At 38.2% G+C, this 22,062-nt stretch overlaps 1 protein-coding gene across 1 annotated transcript in view; it reads right to left on the bottom strand.

Annotated features, from left to right (window-relative positions):
• Positions 1–494: 494 nt before the first annotated feature.
• Positions 495–22,062, bottom strand: part of zyg11 (zyg-11 family member, cell cycle regulator) — a 28,125-nt gene continuing 6,557 nt past the window's right edge. The window contains exons 5-16 of the mRNA XM_065257376.2: positions 18,792–18,932; positions 18,527–18,703; positions 18,250–18,314; positions 11,848–11,947; positions 7,206–7,256; positions 6,939–7,100; positions 6,751–6,798; positions 6,206–6,403; positions 4,438–4,490; positions 3,846–3,943; positions 3,564–3,743; positions 495–1,147 (exon numbers count right to left, since the gene is read on the bottom strand). Coding sequence (XP_065113448.1) covers positions 1,131–1,147; positions 3,564–3,743; positions 3,846–3,943; positions 4,438–4,490; positions 6,206–6,403; positions 6,751–6,798; positions 6,939–7,100; positions 7,206–7,256; positions 11,848–11,947; positions 18,250–18,314; positions 18,527–18,703; positions 18,792–18,932 — 1,290 coding nt within the window. The 3' untranslated portion in view covers positions 495–1,130. The remainder of the gene's footprint in view (positions 1,148–3,563; positions 3,744–3,845; positions 3,944–4,437; positions 4,491–6,205; positions 6,404–6,750; positions 6,799–6,938; positions 7,101–7,205; positions 7,257–11,847; positions 11,948–18,249; positions 18,315–18,526; positions 18,704–18,791; positions 18,933–22,062) is intronic.

Genomic DNA, 22,062 nt, shown 5'->3' with positions numbered 1-22,062 from the left:
CATATGGGAACCCAAGCAGCAGTATGACACTGTAGCTTTAATCTGGTTTTGCTGCCGATACAAACTCTGAGTGAAAAAGATAAGCTGAACCTGGAGGCCGTTTGGGCTGGTTAAACACCGACGGATGTCCAAACTATCCAAAAACGGGACAGTATCATTGAGCATCTCAATAACTGCCAAAAATGGCCAGTCACACAACAAAATTTGATCTATAGCCTCTTTTTGATGAAATATGCAACAAAGCACATAGATGAGTATGTCATCATTATCATCATAAATGGATCACGAATAGGAAACCAAATCCATGCAGGAAAAAGCACCACACACATCCACAGAAATAAAACATTTATATATATAGCTATATAAAACAACATTTCATCAGTTCACTGACATACAGGAGGATAATTTGTATAGTTTAACCCATCAAGTTCCTGAATTCCTGAATCCAGTAAAGCTCAAAGTTCTGTATTGTACAAGATTCATTTTTTATACTGTATACTGTATGTCTGTTGCTCGATTTCTTCAGCTGGTTAAATGATCCATTTATTGACAACTTACTGCTTGGCTTTAACAGAGCTGTGCATTAAAGTAAAGCTTTGATTTTGAGGAATCTTTGTAAAAATCCATCGGTTCTTTTGAGTTCAGGTTGTTTTTGTACCATTTGAATCTGGATTGTAAATCTTTTGCGTGCAACACAACATGGAGCTTCTTAACACTGTCAAAATAGGGTTCATAAAAATATACAACTTAATTCCTAAAGCTCTCGTGTTTTCCAATCCATTGATCATTTCTAAACATAACATAAAAGCAATCAAAATGGATACGGAAAGCGTCCTGATGCACATGCTCTTAGTACACATGCAGACATGCGCGCACACACGCATATAAATTTCATGTCATGACAGAATAAACATACTGTATGTGATGCTCATCTAAATAATTTCTTATTCTTTTGTAAAATAAATAACGTTTCTGCCATGTGCAAACATTTGCAAAATAACTCGTCTACATGGCCCTTGTCAGAGGAAGGGCAGCATTGTTTACGAATACGAATGGGTTCGACTGAACATACACGCATGTAAAAAGCTTCCAGTTTAATTTACTGCAGCCTATCCAGAGAACAGGTGTGGTCATGGAACGTTCTTTTCTGGAAAACAAGAGAGAAATATAAAAATGATTAACTTTATGGACATTTTATTAGAAATTTTAAAGGATTTGTGCTTTTTCTTAAAAAAAATATAAAATAAATCCAGATAATTTACCCACCACCATGTCATCCAAAATGTTGATGTCTTTCTTTGTTCAGTCGAGAAGAAATTATGTTTTTTGAGGAAAACATTCCAGGATTTTTCTCATTTACATGGACTTTAATGGACCCCAATACTTAACAGCTTTAATGCAGTTTCAACGGAGTTTCAAAGGACTCTAAACAATCCCAAACGAGGCATAAGGGTCTTATCTAGTGAAACGATTGTCATTTTTGGCAAGACAAATAAAAAATATGCACTTTTAAACCACAACTTCTCGTCTTTCTCTGGTCCTGTGACGCGCCAGCACAATCTCACGTAATACGTCATCACGTCAAGAGGTCACAGATGATGTATCGAAACTACGCCACAGTGTTTACAAGTGTGTAGAAAGAGGACAGTTCCGATGTTGTTGTATGTGGAATGATACTAATTAATGTCTTTGTGTCAGTTTATTGTTTAAAATGGTCCGCAAATGTGCGTTTCATATATGTAACACGTGACCTTTCCACGTCATTACGCAATTACGTGTGGTCGCGCTGGCTCGTCACAGGACCGGAGAAAGACGAGAAGTTGTGGTTTAAAAGTGCATATTTTTTATTTGTTTTGCCAAAAATGACAATCGTTTGCTAGATAAGACCCTTATGCCTCGTTTGGGATCGTTTAGAGTCCTTTGAAAGTCTGTTGAAACTGCAATTTTAAGTATTTTCTTTCCTGAGTATTGGGGTCCATTAAAGTCCATTAAATGAGAAAAATCCTGGGATGTTTTTCTAAAAAAAACATAATTTCTTCTCGACTGAACAAAGAAAGACATCAACATTTTGAATAACATGGTGGTGAATAAATTATCTGGATTTTTTTTAAGAAAATGGACTAATCCTTTAAATTAACATTTTCAAACAACAACAAAAAATCTCACATTTTCAGCATTACTAGTCGATCTATTCTGGTTTAGGGATGAACACAATTTGAATGTTAATTAGATTTCTAAGCTCTGCCGAAGGTAATTATAATTTAAAATACATATAAATAGAAGTATAAATCATTTTCTTTCTGTTTCTGTCTACTTTATGTGTTCAGAAACTGAAGTGAGTTTAAAATATGTCAAAAATGTTTGTAGAGCCTTCATGTTAAAATCTTGTATAAATGAAGAGCTCAGATTCAAAACCCTCTAAGGTTTTTTCCTTTTTTGTCTTATAAATTAGCATTTTTTTACCAAACTCTTAAAGGGATAGTTCGGCCAAAAATGATATTAAACCCATGATTTACTCACCCCCAAGCTGTCCGAGTTGCATATCTCCATCGTTTTTCAGACAAACACATTTTCGGATATTTTAGAAAATGTTTTAGATCTTTCAGTTGATTAAATGTAATGTTACGGGGTCCACCCATAGTCCACGACCTTCAAGTCCAAAAAAAGTGCGTCCATCCTTCACAAATTAAATCCAAACGGCTCCAGGATGATAAACAAAGGTCTTCTGAGGGTAATCCACGCGGTGTTGTTGTAGAAATATCCATATTTAAAACTTTATTAACGAAAATAAATGCCTTCCGGTAGCGCCGCCATCTTAGACTCCTCTATATTCAGGAGAGAGTATTAGCGTAGTGTACGCACTTTTCTTAGTGACGTATGACAAATTCGGAGGGCGGGGGCACAGAGCAGCAGCAGAGTAGCCTCCGTAGGCTGCGTAAGCTCTCATCCTGAATGTGGACGCGACTAAGATGGCGGCGCTACCGGAAGGTATTTATTTTCGTTAATAAAGTTTTAAATATGGATATTTCTACAACACAACCGCGCGGATTACCCTCAGAAGACCTTTGTTTATCATCCTGGAGCCGTTTGGATTTAATTTGTGAAGGATGGACGCACTTTTTTTGGACTTGAAGGTCGTGGACTATGGGTGGACCCCGTAACATTACATTTAATCAACTGAAAGATCTAAAACATTTTATAAAATATCCGAAAATTTATTTGTCTGAAAAAACAATGAACATATGCAACTCGGACAGCTTGGGGATGAGTAAATCATGGGTTTAATATCATTTTTGGCCGAACTATCCCTTTAATGGATTCTGCCAACAAATCTGTATTTCTGTATGACGTTAGGCCCGGGATTAAGCAGATTTAAAATAAAAGTATAATATGTGCCAAGAGCATTCAGTTAATGAATTTTATTAATATATTAAACTATTCAATTGCTTTCACTCCGTATAGAGAAAAAACATTTTAAATTAATTAAGAACGTCAAAATAAACTAAGGACAAATAGAACTGATGCACCCCAATTCTGTTTGCTCGAATATGTAAGATACACACCTCTGTGTGTGTGTGCTTTGGGTGGCTCTGTATATCCAGTGCGTGTTCTATGGCGATGTAAACTGTCCAGGATGCTCTCGATCAATCGATGCACATCGCTGTGGGTTTCAGGATGTGACCTCACAGCTTCTAGATGCTGCAGTCCTCCCTCCTCCAGTAACATGCTGCAGTAGCGCCCGGCTTTATAACATAGTATGGCAAAATTAAAATAAAGACACAAATGTCTATAAATTCATTAAATTACCATTAACCAACTATTTTGTTTAAAACCCATGATCTCACCATTTTTGCTGCAGACATGCTGCATTGCCCATGCAGCCCATAACTGAACTCCTGGGGTATGAAAGCACTCCAGCAAGGGGAAAAAAGGGTTAAAGGACCTGAAACATACATAAACAAATGGAGTTATGTCCAGTGAAATCTAGAAAACACAAAATAAGGAAATATAATATAATTACAGATTCAAAAATATAATCAGATATGTAACTTTTTGTACATAAAGTTGAATTCAATTGCTTCCATTAAGTTACGGTACGTTCACACGGGGCGTAAGCATTAACGCTTCCCATTTTCTTTTAATGGATGACATCATGTGTTGCCAAACTGAATTGTGGATCTGTCGGTGCCGCGTCACTGCTGTTGCTCGCGGCAGAAGATAAACATTTCTTCTGCCAATGAGATTTCCTTATGCAAATAACCTAGGCAGAGCCAGCCAATTCTGTTTATGGAAGACTGGATCATGTGTTGCGGCCACTGTGATTGGCTGTTGGCCACGCTTTATACAAGCCTTCCTTGAAGCGTTAACGCTTTCGTCCCGTGTGAATTTTCACTGTTGGTGAAAGCATGTTTTTAATAATGTGTTGTTTATGCTTACCTGTATGCTACCATCTCACAGTCAGGTGTCGGCCACTTCAGAATCGCAGAGTGCTGTGAAAGATAGACAATGAGTAACAAACCAGCGACCCAATTGTGTGTTTTTCATGACTCGTGCACATTTAAAATGTAAAATAAAATCTAGTGAAAAATCCAGTGAAAAAATGACAAGCCAGAAAACAAAATAACAAATCATATAAATTGGAAAAGGTAGGTATTTTGCGCAAATAAAATGGTTGCTGCTGATTGGACTCTGTCAATCAAGATACCCCAAAAGTACAGTACAGCCAGGGCTGTACGCAGGATTTTATAAATACCAAGGTCCATATAAGTATTTTTCTAGGGCATGCACCCCTGGAAAAAAATCTTATTTCTCTGCTCTACATTAATGAATTTTAATCCACCAGAAAACAAAAGAATCAAATAACTATAGATTATTTGATTAACTACAGGCTAGCTGAATATAGGATAATTTTAGTGAATTAACTAAAAGGCTATCAATAATTAGTAATTATTAGTAATTTATTAACAATATGCACACACTTATTATACACTTAGGTGCTCTAAGCAAATCTGTGTAATGTCACATTTTGTTGATGTTTGAACTGTTTTCAAACAAACGGAGCGTAGCTAACTCCTCCCCATCCCTTACGTGCTTTCATGAACGCGCCAAATCCTTCTTGACGTTTATTGGCTGGAACACTTTGTTTTGTTTCGTGATGGTAGGTTTGGCCACTGTGTTTGTATTGCAGTTTGTGGAGCCTGTGCTGTCTACAGAGACCGCGTTTTTTGACAGTTTGATCAGCGGTCAGGCAGCAAGCAGATAGTGAGGAGATGTTTGCTGTATGTAACAAAAATGTTTTATGGTCTAAAACACGTGAATTCGCTTAGAGCACCTTTAACATGCTAAAATACAACATCAGTAGCGCAGTGGTGGAACTAGAATTTTCTAAAAGGGTTGGCCAAGGCTACTTTAGGGAACCATATGCCATGAAAGAAAACTGTAAGTATTAAAAAAGCATAAATGAATCTACGATTACTTCACATTACACTACATTAGATAAATATTCTTCTTATCCTGAATGCATTACTGTTTTGCAAAACAATTTACCTCATGTCAATAGACGTTGCAGGCAGAGTTCATGTTAACTATCTTTTTATTTTCTTTTTTACAGTGACAGATAGGCTTGAAAAAAATCTGAAAGCCATAAGTCATTTGGACATTACAGTAATGGTGATTTATTGTAACTTGTGAATGTAATGCCCACACATGTCCAGTTGGTGGCAAATATGCATAATTTATTCCTCTGCTTGCTTCACGTGGTGTTGAACATGTAAAGTGAGATATGATAAAGTCTAACACAACCTCTGGTTGTAGGTATTATTATAGGCTTGCAAGCAATAGTTTAGCTATTGTACTGTATTTATATTTACCCGCTAAGGATGAGTATAAAGGGTTAGGTTTACATAGGTGTCGTCCAATCAGCAGTAACAATTCCATTGACGCAATGTACCTAGCTTTTCTGGTTTTTTGAATTTGTCTTTGTTTTCTGATTTGTTATTTTGTCACCTGATTTGTTGTTGTGTTTTTTTGACTTGGCATTTTGTTTTTAGAGTTGAATTTGTGTTTTTAATTTGTGGTTTTGTTTTGCACTTGTTTTGCACTTTTAGGCCACGGTACCTAAGCTTATAGTAAGTACATGATCTATTTGTGTATTACAATACAGCTTAAACCGATTTTTACTTTAATTAATTGCACAATCACGCACCAGTTGCTCCAGTAACGTAGTCCTAAGGGACAGGTCCAGGGTCCACACCTTCTCGCCCCGTGAGGTGAGGTGAGCCAATATGCCTGCAGCGAAATAACTGACCTCCACCTCTTGACTGTGTAGCAGAGAGCGGATGTGATCCAAAAAGCTTTGCACCATCAATTCCCCGTGCAGCTCGCCCACTTCAGCGATGTTATTCTGCATACGCAAACAAAACAAACATAAAACAATTAGACAGACAAAAGCACAAGAGCAAATACAGAAAAGTCAAGTGAAAGCGAAGTAAAACATTCTGAAGTCTCATTATACTTTCTAAAGTAAGAAACGTATTAGCATAATCCCTCAGCGTTATGATTTGCTTTCTCTGGCACAGTGAGGCGTATTATCAGTGCTGCCCACACATTGAAAGCTTCAGAATCACTCACTTCGATTCAATTTAACCACAGCCAGCGCTGCTATACAAATATTGTGCGTATCTTTCACAGCCTTGTTACAATATGATATACACCATGCACGTGGAAGTACACATAGGTTAAGTTTCTTACCAGTAAACCCAGAACCTTCTGTTGAATGGAGGACTCTGATGGAAAGGACTGGAAAGATAGAGACATTTAACAGTTAACTTTCCACCTACATTCCATCAAATAATATTCAAATACAAGATTTTTTTTATTTTTTTATGACAGTCATGAGGCTTGCCAAATAAAGTAATGATATTATGATAGAGGTGTACCTCCAACACTCTGATGAAGAGCTCGAGCCCCTGATTCTCTATGAAGTGCCTGCAGGTGGTAGGAGACTCATCTGTGAGGTTCCAGAGGGCACTGAGTGTGAACTTTAGCGTGGCATCCACGGTACCCTGAGATGTCTTCTGCCGCACAATGTGCAAAAGTTGCTGTGATAATAATGGGTTTGTATGAGAAAGAGTAATACTGTAAGTTTATACTATTCTTACCATGTAGGTATTACAAGCAGAAATTATTAAATATGAAAACATTACCTTTACAATGTAGAGCTCTGCTCCCAGTTGTGCAGTTTGTTCAGTGGACAACTATTAAAGAAACACAGAAGATGTAATGTTAAAGGAGATGCACTGTATAATTCCAGTTTTAGCAATTCCAGTCCTTATAATGGGTAAATTTTTATATAATACACACATACACAGCCATATATATATATATATATATATATATATATATATATATATATATATATATATATATATATATATATATATATATATATATATCTGTGAATTAGGCCAGAGGCAGTCACAGCCATGCTAGTATAGAGCCATATCACACAACTACGAGAGCGATATTGCATTTATACGAGAGTTTGATGGCACAAGTGTCTAAAAAAAATTAAAAACCACAACGTTGTGTCTTTAAAAGCCTCTTTTGTGCGGCACTACTTTCTTCCACCAAGAATGACAGGTAACTCTTTCAGCCCTTTGTTTTAAAAGTCATAACTGACACACAGGCTGTCACTTATACAGCCGAAACAATAGAGGAGAGCGGTGTGTTCTGGTTTATCGTAGTACCTATGTTCTTGTTTTAAGTGTCAGTGACATGAATCAACACAGATTCATTTAAAGTTTTTAAAAAAAGTGTCTGTGCTCTGTGTTTTTATGTGTGTGTATATTATATTAAATTATGACATATTATGATAAGTTGCAGCTTGTTACGTAGGGCATTTCAAATCACATACATATCACTGTTTAGCATGTCTATATACCGTAGTACAGGGGTGTCAAACTCAAGGCCCGCGGGCCATATCCGGCCTACCCCCTCATTTTATCTGGCCCGCGAGAGGTTACAAATTATTTTATTGTTATTATAAGTTTTATTTTTTGCAAGTTATTTCTTACATTGATTGTTTAGGACAATTTTTTGTCCCCCCAAAGTCTTTTGTAATGTAATTATATTGATGATGTTGATGATTGCAGGAGAGAGAACGAGTGCCCCGCACGCGCGCACTACTTGAGTGGCCTTGTCTTAATGCGAAGGCTGCAGCCTCCGGAGGTCGCATTTCCAGGGTGCATACGTCATCAAGACTGTCTTACTTCAGAATATTAACAATTATAAAGTTGAATATTATTCTTAGTTTATAGTAAATAGTTATTATATGCGTATCACTCGCGAATGTAATGGTCAGTTAACTTTAATAAACCAGGCTTGATGACGCTGCATATGCGACCTCCGCAGGCTGCAGATTTAGAAATGAACAGTATCTGCTCTTTCTTTCACTCCCTCTCACGCGCATCCAGCGAGAAAATGTTTCACGCATAAATGATAACAATTTCTCAAATACCCATCATTCAGAAATAAATAGCTATTTATTTTAGCGAATTCATAACTAAAAAAAAAGTAATGTAATCTGTTTAACCATATTGTAAAATTATGTAATTCCTAACTAAAAAAAAAAAAAAGTAATGTAATCCGTTTAACCACTATATTGTAAAATTATCAGTGGGGAACCTTCAGGGCCTTCTACGCCTTCAGAGAAGGCCTAAAAAAATGTATAATAATTTTTATATAATAATACTAATACTAATAAATAATAAAGTATTCAATAAAAATATGTTTTTACATTTTTAAATCTCTATTTTATTTAATTTAATACAATTCATGTAATATATTTTCTCTCATCTATGTTCTAACGTCAGGTTCATGTCATGAAAACATCTTATCCAATCCAAATCGTCTGTCTCTATTAAGGCCCGGTTAGCTGGCTCATTCATTGGTTAGGACTTCACGAATCCCAGGGAAGGCCAAGCTATGTGTTTTGGTGTGGAGAGTGACGTGCAAATCGACCAATCAAGCTTTGATTTCAAGTGGGAGAGTAAAAAACAAAACATTGTAAGCCTTCATGAAGTCCTAAGCATGCAAACTGAATGCGAGCTGCCGTAAAACACCAAAGAAGAAGAAGAATAAGTCCTAATCATAGACCGTTAAAGAGTAACTAAACCCTAAACCAACTTTTTTTAGTTAATGATCTGTAAGAATGATTCTTTAGTAGTGCTGTTCATTGATTTTAGTAAGTTTTTTTACATTTGTATATAAAGTGTTTCAATACTACAATATATGGTGTAAAAACGTCTGAGTGCTGCCCTCTTCAGGTTAACTGGTGGCTACTGCAGTTGAATTTTCCTATTGGATGTTGGGTCCAAAAAATTACTCGTGACGTAAGCAGATTCAAGCTCACCACACCCTTGTTACGATCTCATCACACACTAGTTTCTCCCCTCTATCTCCATTGGGATCTGCCCACTTTTCTTGCATTTTTCAAATATTGCCAGTGGGTGGAATCACGCTCCGACCAGGGGTTTAGTTACGCTTTAACAGTCTAATGGCCCGAATCTCTGCGGTGAGAGTGGTTGAGGTAAATGGCGGAAAACATGAATGACGTTGTGGCTAGCTTGATAGGGCTTAGATAGGGCTGAGGTAAAAATGAAATTACTTAAGCAGGTACTCGTGAAGAGCACAGCCGGGAGAAGCGCGTGCAGAAAAGCGCTGCGCAATGTGCGCATATCAGATGTGAACACGAGAAAAATAATGGGTTTAATTATACTTTCACTTCCTGACAGTTTCACTTGTTACGTGAGGATAGTAATGACTGACAGACGACGCCGAATTACATACATATACATATAATTACCTAACTAAATCTGAGAGAATGCAAAAACATTCAAATATTTTTTCCACAATATACCCGATGGGCAGGGCGGAGATACATTTTGGTAGACCGACAAGAATTCGCAATAGCCCCGGGACCTCGGGGCTCGGGTTAGTGATTTTGCGAGCCCTTGTTATATTATAACAGTTATAAGCCATAAGGAGGTGCACTGAGAACGCAGGGTGCTATATTTCCCCTTATGAAAAAAGATTAACAAACTATCCTACAGCTAAATATATATTTACAAAAAAACTAAAATAAATTAAAGAACATAATTTAAGCTTGTTAAATGCAAATTTACAGAGCCTCTGTCATGTAATGTCAATGTAATCAGTTTAACCACTATATTGTAAAATTGTGTAATTCCTAACTCAAAAAAAAAGCAATGTAATCCGTTTAACCACTATATTAGGGGTGTCAAACATGCGGCCCGCGGGCCGGATACGGCCCGCAAAGGTGTCCAATCCGGCCCGCGTGATGATTTATACAGTATTATTAAATATTAAATACATATTTTAAAAACCCTTTTGGCGGGTGTCTAGTTCGTTTTTAATATGAGAGACTTGCGGAAAGCAGCAAAACGCGGAACATAGACTAAACACGGTGCCCAAAAATCTTGCCGTTTTATTGTTACTGCTCCGCTAAAGATCCAACGATTCTGGTAATCCACTTCGTGTTTTCCCGCCCGCTCCGCAGCATCTCTGTGTCCACTCTCTGCCTGGAGAGCGAAGACGACCGTTTCCGAAGTTCGTTGCATTAACAGGTAGATTCATTACTTTATATAAGTTGTTAAACCACAGAATTAGTAATTTGTAAGTATGTTTATGTATTTCTTCCGGTAATGATTTGCTGTCAGTGTTCTAAAAGTGCTAACAACTTAGCAAGCTTACAAAACCAAAATATCCACATTCTTATTAACGTTACAATGCTTGTCTAATCGATTTAATGTTCCCGATCAGATCTAAGTTAATATAAACACTAAATTTGCTGTTGTTGGCACACTTTGCAGACAAAAAATACAAAAAACACCAATGCCTTCACAAAATAACGACAGAGAACGGAAAGAGAGGCTTTTAGCAGCAGTTCAACATTGCAAACATGGATTCAAAGCTCCATCAAGCCAGCAGGTAAATCATATTGAATATTTAGCAGATTGTCACACTTTAATTCTTATTATATTTCCCATTATAATCACTTGTCTAAGTTGATGCTAGTAATATAACACATAATATTTATAATACTTTATTAAAACCATAATAGTAGTACCACCCCCCATAGTGCCATTTTTGGTTTGGGCCACTGCCCCATCTAGCATTTTCTAAATGACTGTTCTCATTACAAATCTATTCCAAAGAAAAGTGAATGGTTTATAAATAATTTTGGCATTAAGGCAAAAGAAGTTAAATTAAAGCTTTTCAACCTATAAGGCCAGTGGGTTTTGTTCAGATGTAAATTTGTGTATAATATACAGTATGAGTGTGACCTTATGAAATGTAGTTTTCACAGAGCTGTGTGTTTCTCTGGTTTTCTTGCTAAACAAACTAATTAATTGGTTTGTTTAGTTAATTTTAACACAATTATCAGCACACTAAGGTTTAAAAAAATTATCCGGCCCGCACTTCATGGCGTTATTTACCATCCGGCCCTCAGCCTAAATGAGTTTGACACCCCTGCTATTTTGTAAAATTATGTAATTAAGAGTAGACATTGAGGTCCACCCTGTTTCACCAGGGTACACTTAGTTTAATATTTCTGCCCTCGCCCCTGCTCAAACCATAAGCACTTAACTGCTGACAGCCGTAAAGATGAACTCATTTGACTTCCTCACTTGACATTCTGTCACAATCTGTCAATCACTGGATTTCCTGATTTTTCACTCTGATGCAATGTTCTGAATGTTCTTCTCAAGTGATGCTTAATCTTTATGGGAAACACATTTGCACCCACAGCTTATGTCTGCTTACCTTGGCAGCAAGGATTGATATGATAGCAACAGCCATCCTCTGCATGTTCTGATCCTCATGGTTACATAGCCACTGCATTACCAATTTAGCAGCTTCAAACCTGAAATCAACAAACAATATCAAAGTTAACCCAGACAGACTTAAACTAGTTTACACAGACTGCTTAAATGCTTAAGGTCATATACCAGACAAATATAAATGTATAATAATGAATGTTTTAAAATGTGTAAAGTGTATGTAAAAATGTAATTGCCAAGCATTTAGTTAATTTTTTTTAGCTAGACTAGACACAAGTGTAGAAAACGCAATACACTGTATATAAACGGTACATGAAATTAATATTTAAGGAATAAAGGGACCATTAAAGCGACAGTTCACCCCCAAAAATGAAAAAGGTGAAGACGAGTCAAGATCCTCAGAGGTCGCAGAATAATGCTTATAATGTTAAGTTTAGGTTTTACAATTTTTGCACACTGATCGACTTGGTTTATAAAACATCAATTAATTGTCAGGAGCGTGGGGATTACTTTTGTGTTGCCTTTATCTATTTTTTTTACTTTTGAAGACATGGCACCCGCATTATATGAATCACCAAGGATCAAGATTAAGTAATCCATATATATTTATATATTATATAGATTTATCGGTTTACCGATTTATAGTTTTGCCATTATCATTTATCGTTAAGCGTGTTGCAGATATATCTGTATCGACCTATATGCCGCATATGTGCAGCCGTATGAACAACTGGTATTAAGATGGGTTTTGGTCAATCGGATTATAAGTGGACGGGACACATTCCCGTTTACACTTGAGTTTTTAATCTCTCTCAACTTGCAAGTTGTTAAAACGCAAGCGGGAGAAATGACGTGCTGTAATATTACAGTAGCCTATGTGAGAGTACAGCTGCGTGTACTTTTGTACATGCAAATTAGGGCTGTCACTTTTTATTCGATATTCGAATATAAATTCGAACATGACGTGAAATATCCGTATTCGAACTATAAATAAACCATCCGGTTTTTTAAATGCCATGTGTAGCGCATTTTTTACAGTAACACCTCGTAATAGGAAGGAGGCTGAGAGTGAGACCGACGACTGCAGCTGTGCGCAAGAGAGGGAATCAAATGGGACTAAATTGAACCTCATGTGCATGTCAAGATAGAATTATAGTTTGTATATAAAATGACATATTGTTTATAGTGTTAAATATTATAGCAGAATAAAAAGCTTGTGTTAATACGTTCGCATTATGAAATTAGCATGTATGAAGATAATTTCATCATTTTTACAACGCAATGTAAACTTTATATTAAACAACAGCATTTGTCTTGTAAACGGGTTTTAAATGATCATGTGCTGACTGTCGCGCGTCACATAGACGACAGAGTCAAGTGAGATCTGATTAACTCATCTATAAGTTTAATTTCATCTCAAGTATCAAAGGGTTTGTGCTCTCTATCATTGAAAACGGGCAAGCAAACAGCACGCGCAGGGTTAATGTACTTGTGAATGACGGCTCACAAACGCGCGGGATAGGCTTTGTATAAGTGTGCTTGTTGTCAATGACAGTTCTGGTCACAAACACGCTCAAGCGCGGGATATGTGTGCTTGTCAATGATGGGCATTAAATCCGCGAAATTCCGTTTGCGTCTGTCTATATACTCCTGCTGCTATTTAAGTTGTCACGTTATTGTTTGTAACTGTTCTGAATCATTTTTTTTTATATATAAGTTTGTTATTCATAAGTTGATAACTTGCTGTTTCAAACATTAAGTAAAAAGTAATCCAGACAACCCTGTGTACAGTATGACTGTCACTGTTAATAATTTTGTGATTGAATCTCCATTACGGTGGGTTTTTGATGCGCGTGGGGGGCGGCGCCTAGATATTCGAATATATTCGGATACATTGCATGATATTCGAAATCCGTTCGAATTAGATTTTTCTCAAAAGTGACAGCCCTAATGCAAATGTAAGTTTTTTTCCAGATATTTCAGAGCAATTAATCAAATAACCTTGCATAACTTTCACACCCTCACAAAATGAAACAAAAATTAAAAGGGGTGGAGAGTTGCAGCTGTAGTTTTATGATAGTCTAAAGTCCTTGCGGAACACTGTGGGTTAGAAGTCAGGACTGATATAAAAATGTTGTGCAGTACATTACACATGTTGTCAGTCAAGCATTGTCCTCTTAACGGTAATTTGCTAACTAATTTGTGAAGTGCATAACTTACTGTAAAGCTAATAAACAATGACTTCATAAGTTTCCATTTTAGTCTAATATAACGTTATTCTTGTCCCTTAAAACTGCCAATAAATCAAGTTATATATATTTTGTTCTTTATGTGTTTTAAAGTTATTTATGATAAGTGAAGTTTACCGTTTAGTGCACTTATGTCAGACTCATTTTAGATAATAAAGTTTATTGTTAAATTGTTAAAAAAAGTTTAACATATATTACATATCTTTGTCACGTCATTATAAGTTATACATTTTTATACACAGTATATTCTGTTAATGTATCCACAAGTTACCAATTGTGCGCCCAAACTTTTGACTGGGACTGTATATACTGTAGAATACAGTACAGTAGTAGGGTTCGACCGATATGGATTTTTTTGTGCCGATGCCGATACCGATTTTTTCCATCAGCCTTAGCCGATGACCGATACAGGCTGCCGATTTTCTTTAGCCGATATTTGGAGCCGATACTGCTTTTTCTCATTCAGTTTATATCATAAAAATGACACAATGATAAAACCAAATGTTACAACTCTTAATTTAAAAAAGGAACATTTACTGAACTATATTTAACAAATAGTAAGAAAAGGTGAGGTAGGACAAGAAAATTCAGTGCTGCTTAAAATACATAAAATAATAATTACACCATTGCACAAAATAGCAGCAACCAAGCAGCATAACAAGGGGAACACTTTACTCTATCCATGAAAGTAACCAACTATTTACAACCTATTTAATGCTTAGGTCTAAGTTTTAGTCCACTTAACTTAATCTCTTGTAGAGCAAATGTCTTTAATAAGAAGACAAGGAAAATGTAAACAGCAATACTGATCAAAAAACAACTTAAGAATTCTGAATAACATGCCAATTGCCCCACTTCTGTACCTCACACACCCTAGTGCCCTATAATAAATGCGAGGGATAGTTAGTTTGCCTCAGCTCGCTTAAAACGCATAAAACTGAACAAATACATAAGGATTTGTGTACGGACTTTGGTCAGATAGTAGAGCGCGTGCACGTGGGAGAGGTGCAGTGAGACATGGATGAGAGAGAGCATGTATCTTTGCGCTCCCAGTGAACGGAAATGTTGACAAAACTTACAAAAAAACACTTCTCCGGTCACATAAAATAATGTGTGAACTGTTTGGAACTAAGTGCTTTGGGTCGAATTTCTTATTTTCGCTGACGAAAATTCTGCGAAACTCCGCGTTAACAACCATAAACGTATGCAACCATGAACTGCGCTCTCCACAATGACGAGAAACTATCAGCAATGGATATTGATTTTTAGCCTTTTACTACTACATATATTTATGGAGATGAGAATTAAAAACCCACCCTGTCCATCTATGATCAGCTGTTCGGCTGATCACATGACCTGCGTTCGCTTGCGGCATTATGAGCACGCGTCGCGTCCAAACGTCAGACTGGTGGTCGCTGAATAAAACTCCTATAAATACCACGAAATCACGGAACAACGTCAGCATTATATAATCCTATGACCAGTGTTCGTAACAGCTGCCGTATGCATACGGTTAGCCTTAAAGCTATTTGAAGCTCCCTAAATACAATGGCAAGCAGTTTTATAGGCATTCGCGTTTTCCATTAGGACCACCAAACTTTCTTAGCTATGGTTGCACGCACATATAGAGCAACGTGTTTACACTTTCAAAGTATATGGCAATATTTCAGTCAAACAGTTAAAAGATGCTTTGAAGTTTAAAACTTACCAGCGCAAGCTTGGAGCGCTCTGCTCTGCTAGTGGGGGGAGGGGCAATGCACGGGCTGCAGGCAGCCTCCAGCAACACAGAGCTGCCTGTGGGCGCCTGTCTGTAATTAATGCCGGGGAAAAACTATCGGCGAGCGCAAGCCGCGAATCGGCCGATGCCGATACACCTAAAACCTGCTAAAATCAGCCCGATGTATCGGCCGGCCGATATATCGGTCGATCACTATACTGTAGTATATGTTTACTGTACTATATAATACACAAAGAATCTTTTGTTTTCTGACTTATTTCCTAATATCTGTATCGCCCCACCAAAAAAAAAAAAAAAACATTGGTCAGGCTCTAATATTATATATATGTAATCTAAATATTAGGTATCCGACTTGAACCTAAACCTTATTAGGATCATTATAGTTTTATTATATATAATATAATAAAGAGGAAGAGCACTTCGTTTGCAGCACTTCAACCTCGGCATGTAGTAACATCATAACTCCTGATTACTCCACTTCTTGCTCAAACTTCTGTCAATATTACTGCACCCAAGTTTGAAGTGCTGCAAACTAAGTGCTCTTCCGCCATACAATATAGTTCTCATTTTTTATCCGCTTAAAAAATTATTTTGTGCCACCATACTTACTTGTGTAACTACTCATGTAACAGTCTTTAAATAGGGAAAACACGGAAGTGTTTGGTGGCTTCTACATTCATCCTGTGTGGGTCCTAATGCTGCGTTTACACCAACCATGTTTCAGGCGTCAAAATCGAGTCTGCCGTGCCTAGTTTGCCGCTTGAACAGTTTGAATGCATTCGCGCGTGTAAAGCGAAGTAGACGCCCGGAAAAAGCAAACATTTGACGCGCGTGAGAGGCAACATCCGCTTCTTGTGGGAGGGGCAAGTGCTATGCGGTTGTCTGTTTGCAGGATGGCTGATGTTGATTGTGCATTTATCGAGAGAGATACCAGTTTGTATTTATTCACCATACTATATGGGAAAAATAAACGGCGCGGGTCGATAAACATCACGTGACTCAAAAGTGAAATGTGTATTTACGACTTACCAGGTTGCCCAATGTCCTCACTGACACTCTTCCAAGCGAGGTGCTTTTTATTAGCCTGGCTCCGCCCTCCTACGTGCTTCCGCTTAATTTTCATTTCGCTTCAGCAGTACGTTTGGGATTGCTCTATAGAGTTTAGTTTTCTCCTGCAAAAATCTGCAGGACCAATCAGCGAACAGATGGGGGTGGCTAAGAACGATGACGTTGAGGTCGTGCGTCAGTTTGAGTTGTAGTTCAGTAATGGCAGCGGAGAAAGATGTGAGAAAAGCTATTCGGTCCGTTGTTGCAAAACTGCCGAATATACAGAAGTTAAAGCCGGAGCACGAACCAGGTTTGCTAAGTTTTGTTTGTCTGATTATTCTGACTTGTTGTTTCCGGTGCATGATATACGTCACGACCACACGTTAGCGATTGGCTTTGGCAGATCCTGAGTGACTCTGGGCAGATCCAATAGTTTTAAACTTCAACAATGGACCCTCTTTCCAACGCTTTGCAATGGAGCGTGGCCAGACTCTCTGTACAAATGAAATGAATGTACGAGAGTCTGGTTTGACCAGGCTAGCTTTTTATTCCTGTCTCTATAGAAATAAGAACTTGTTTCGTATAGCTCCGGGTGACTGCTTCCAGACAATATCAAGCCTTCAGGTTGAATGAGTGACTCCGGGCGTGGCTGCCCCGCAGCAAGCAGGCTCCTGATTGGTTAACGCGGCGCAAAAAAACACCAAAGTTCAAATTTTTCAACTCGGGCGTTAGCCGCAAATTTGCGTCAAACGCAAAATGCACAAAAAGCACCATTCGCGCCATATGCTCAATTTGCGCGAATAAGGCGGAATTGCATCTATCGCGCCGCGCCAAACGCCTCATCCGCGCCGCGAGACCTCCAGACGCGCGTCAACATGTCTTCAAATTGACTTAACATTGAAATCACTCGCGCTTCACGCCTCTACCGTGGCTGGTAAAAACGCAGCATAAGGAATGAATGGGGCTAGGCTAATTGCACACTCACAATGTGCTGTATGTATTTTGTATTAATTCGTCTTGAACTAGTTGAGGTAAGTTGAGGTAAGAACATAGTAAAATATTGAAAAATGGTTTTCCTTTAAGTTGGATCAAATAAAAAAATTCAATAGGTAGCCTAATGCCTAAAAAGTTGAAGTTTTTTCACCTTGATAAAATGTAAGTTTATAAAACCTATAAAAGTAAGTTTTTAAGTAGAGCAGCTTCACTTTTTACAGTGTATTTGTAATCAAATTGACAGCACTGAGGGTTTTTCTGCCACAAATCATGCATTCAGCCAATTAGATTTGGATAATATCCATATTTTTGTTTGCAAGTATTTACTAAGAAGTGGTATTGATCTTAATCGTTTTACCTGTTAAAAGGAACCTCCTGGAGAATTCGATCACTACACAGAGACAGCAGGCAGTTCTTCTGCAACTGTACAGTACAAAAAAAACAGAACTGCTATTCTGGGTGAAATACTCATTTCGTCTAAAGCATTTCCTAATTTTCAGATTGCAAAGCCCTCAGTTTCCTCCTCACGTTACAAGGTTATCTTTGATTCATGTAGAAAACACTGATTGCAACATTGGGAAGAGTGAGTGACCCCCCCCCCCCAGTATATATGTAGCTGATTTCTGTCTCATTACCTGTTGGTGGTTGGGAAAAGTCTTCATGGCTTCCAGTAACAGCTGGGTGACATTTCCCAGGAGTCGTACAGGAATTCCAAAGGCCAGTTCCTGTTTGGTGAGGTTAAAAACACAGGCACTTGCCGCCAGCTGAACATTCAATGTAGCCGGATGATTCTTCATCCCCAACGCAACCAACTGCGGACGAGGAGCAAAAAGAATGGAGATGAGATGGAGATCGATTTGGAGAGTCGCACCGGGTTTTGATCTCTTATTGTGTGTGTACCTTGAGAATATCGGGCCGTGATTTTTCTATAGCGTGAGTGAGACTGAAGAGGTGGAACAGAGCCTCTCGGACAAAACCTTCCCTCTCGCTGTACCTCCTCAACGCCTCACAGATCTGAGTCTCATTGGCTTCTCCAGTCACCTGCAGACACATTAACACAAAAACTTCAACAACCTAAGCAATAAATCTTAACCACTTGCACAGTCTATGAATAAGCACCAACTACTACTAAACAAGTTTATATGCTATGTAATTAATAGGTAAACCTTACCCTAATCTACATGTAGTTTAGGGATGCACCGAATATTCGGCCACTTTCGGCCGAAAGACTTTTATCACCGAAACAATACGGCCGAAATGTTGTGATGACGCAAACAGAAACCGCGCCCTGCACGTGCTTGTCTGAAGCAACATGTACATGTATGCGGCGTGGATGTATTTAACCGCAAAAAGGCGCTAAAGTACGCACAGAGGCACATGCGGTTGTGTCCGGTCCAGACGTGATCATCACAGTACAGAGTACGCCCTTCAAAGATCAGAACTCTTGATGTGTAAACTTTAGAGAGAGTCGCGCAAATGTGTCTCATAAACCTCATTCACACAGACCTCTGGTCCCAAAAAATACCCGTAAAATTGCCAGACAAGCGTCTGTGTGAACAAAAACTCGTTCCGTTAATCTTCTGGGATCGTTGCCGGAAAGAGGACCTAGTAAGATACGCGGGTAACCCTCTGTGTGAACAAGAATGCCATAAAGGGCGTGTCGAAGTGAGGGCGCGCGTCATCATCACAACACAAGTTATGGTTCAGCTCCTTACAACGAGAGATAACATGTATATAAACATTCACAACGAGAAATGTTGCAAACTAACATGTATATAAACATTCACCACGAGAAATGTTGCAAACTAGATTGAAGCAGTTATCAGGAAATGATATATGAGACGCATAAACAATGACGCACGTGCCGTAGTGAGGACGCGCGTGTCATGGCAACATGAAGTTGGTTCAACTCTTTAAAATCAGGGATTTACAACATTCACTACGAGAAATGTCAGCAAACTGGACTGAAGCAGATATCAGGTAAGTTAGCTCGTTACTTACTGCGTTGAAACGGAGATCATTCAGCAGCATAAAAGAATATCGCGTCACGTGCTCATTTGAGCTATAATAAACGAAAATACCCGCATGTCATCCCAACGAGATATATTGTTCAGCTCCTCAAAATGCGGGTTTTAAATGCATATAAACAATCACGATGAGAAATGTCTGAAAACTGTATCAAAGCAGAAATCAGGGAGCTTGTCAAATATCCACTCTGAAGCTGAGATCATTCACCAGAATAGAACTGTGCATTCACGCGCTCCTTTGTAGTCTTATCATAAACAAAAATGCACGCGAGTTGTTTCTGGAGAGAGAAATAATAAATAATATGCAAACTTCAGACGCTGCGTAGAAGAGAGGGCGGGACTTTCAACATGTCACGTGTCTTTCCGGGACCATCAGATGCCGTGTAAACTTGGCAGTGTGAATGAATAAAATATCAAGCGGTCCCGTAAAATTCCAGGATGCCTGTCCCGTGTATCTTACGGAATATCTGTGTGAAAAGGGCTATACTGTATAGTCCATTAACATGTGCCGAACAAAGCAATGAAAAACAACGTAACGTTTTTATGCTGCGCTGTTTGGGATTCGCCTTCGTTCTCTGTGTGCGCGCGCGTTTAAGTGCCCTCAATAGTGCACACACGAGTAAGACGCAAACAAGCGAACGTAAAATCTTTCTGTTATTGACAGGGCACATATAAACAAAATTATCTCCAAAGTATTCTTTTTCTAATAAAAACATTTGTTTATGTCTTAAGTGTATGTATAGATTACAGTCATAAACCAGTCTCTGCTTATTTAAAGAGACACCTCAATTACTTAAAGGGGAAGTCCAATCTAGACATTTTAGCCTGTTATCATGGGTAATTTATGTCCATTTTGCATTTTCCATGAGAGAAAAAAAAGAAATTTGCACGATTTCGATTATTAGATTGATAGTGTTTTGAAGCTGAATTTTCGTAACGGTCTTTAATGGACTCAATTAACCAGAATGCACTGCGCGAAACTGAGTCATTAGCCCCACCCACTAACCGCTGTTCGATTCAGTCTTCAGGTTGTTTGACTACATGTGCGCCGCATGAACCGACAGCCGGATGACGTCAAGGTTCCGCGAGAGCGATTTAAAAGCAACCTCCTCCGTATTATTTCGCGAATCGCTCTCGCGGTACTTTGACGTCATCCGGCTGTCGATTCTTGCAACGCCACATAAAGTTGAACAAGCCTAACTTCTTTTACCGCACAACTTGCTCTAAAATCAACTCAAGTCAACTTGAAGTTAGCCGGCAGACGAACCCATCCAAAGAGTAACTCCGCTTTAACAGTCTCTGAAGGGGAAATCACCAAAGCCCTCGATAAAAGATGACAAGAACCTGTGCAGTATGTGGATGTAAGGACAACAAATTCAGGCCACCGGGAGTTTTTATTGTTGACATCAACGCGACCCTCAGCTGACCCACCACTACGCGAAAATTTGAATATGCAGCCAGCACTTTCGTCAGGAAGATTTTGAGTACTGTTTTCAGCCCAGTTTTTCCGCGGACTCAGGTAATGTAAAATTCTAAAAATATCTAAAACATCATTTGGCTATTGGCTTTGTTGTTGCTTGTTTTGTGTAACTACTGTAAACATACTACGTAGGAAGTTATTATCATGTTGTTGTTGTTATGAACACGAGCAAAGCAAGCTAACGTTAGCTCCCGTGCAGCTGTCAATCAAAAACGTTATCATCTACTGTCAATCATCTCGCCTCAAGACCCGCCCCCATTTAGAACGTTCAGAATTATGTAGTCGTGCATTTTTCTTCCGGTGATTTGACGACACGTCAAATCACCGTTACTGTAGTAGTTAAAAGCTTTCATTTTTTATATGGAGTTAGTACATTTGATGGCAGCACAATCAACTACATATATGTGATGAAATATAGTGTTGAGGCATAATGTTGTTTTAGGGTGGACTTCCGCTTTAAGTCTAACAAAGAGACAAATAGCTCTAAAAATAATAATATATTTAATTTATACATTAAAGACAGTGTTATGACTCATTTAATTCGATTTCTGTACCTAATGCTAATGTTAGCCCTTATTAATGTGCAGCTTTGTTCTTTTTTATAAATGTTTGTAATTTCTTTATTTGTTATTAGATTTTCCCCACCCCCTTTTTGCTGATCTGA

Source organism: Paramisgurnus dabryanus, chromosome 12 (assembly GCF_030506205.2).
Source record: "Paramisgurnus dabryanus chromosome 12, PD_genome_1.1, whole genome shotgun sequence".
Lineage (NCBI taxonomy): Eukaryota > Metazoa > Chordata > Actinopteri > Cypriniformes > Cobitidae > Paramisgurnus > Paramisgurnus dabryanus.
Note: the sequence above shows the minus strand (reverse complement) of the source record. Positions and strands in the feature narration are given on the sequence as shown.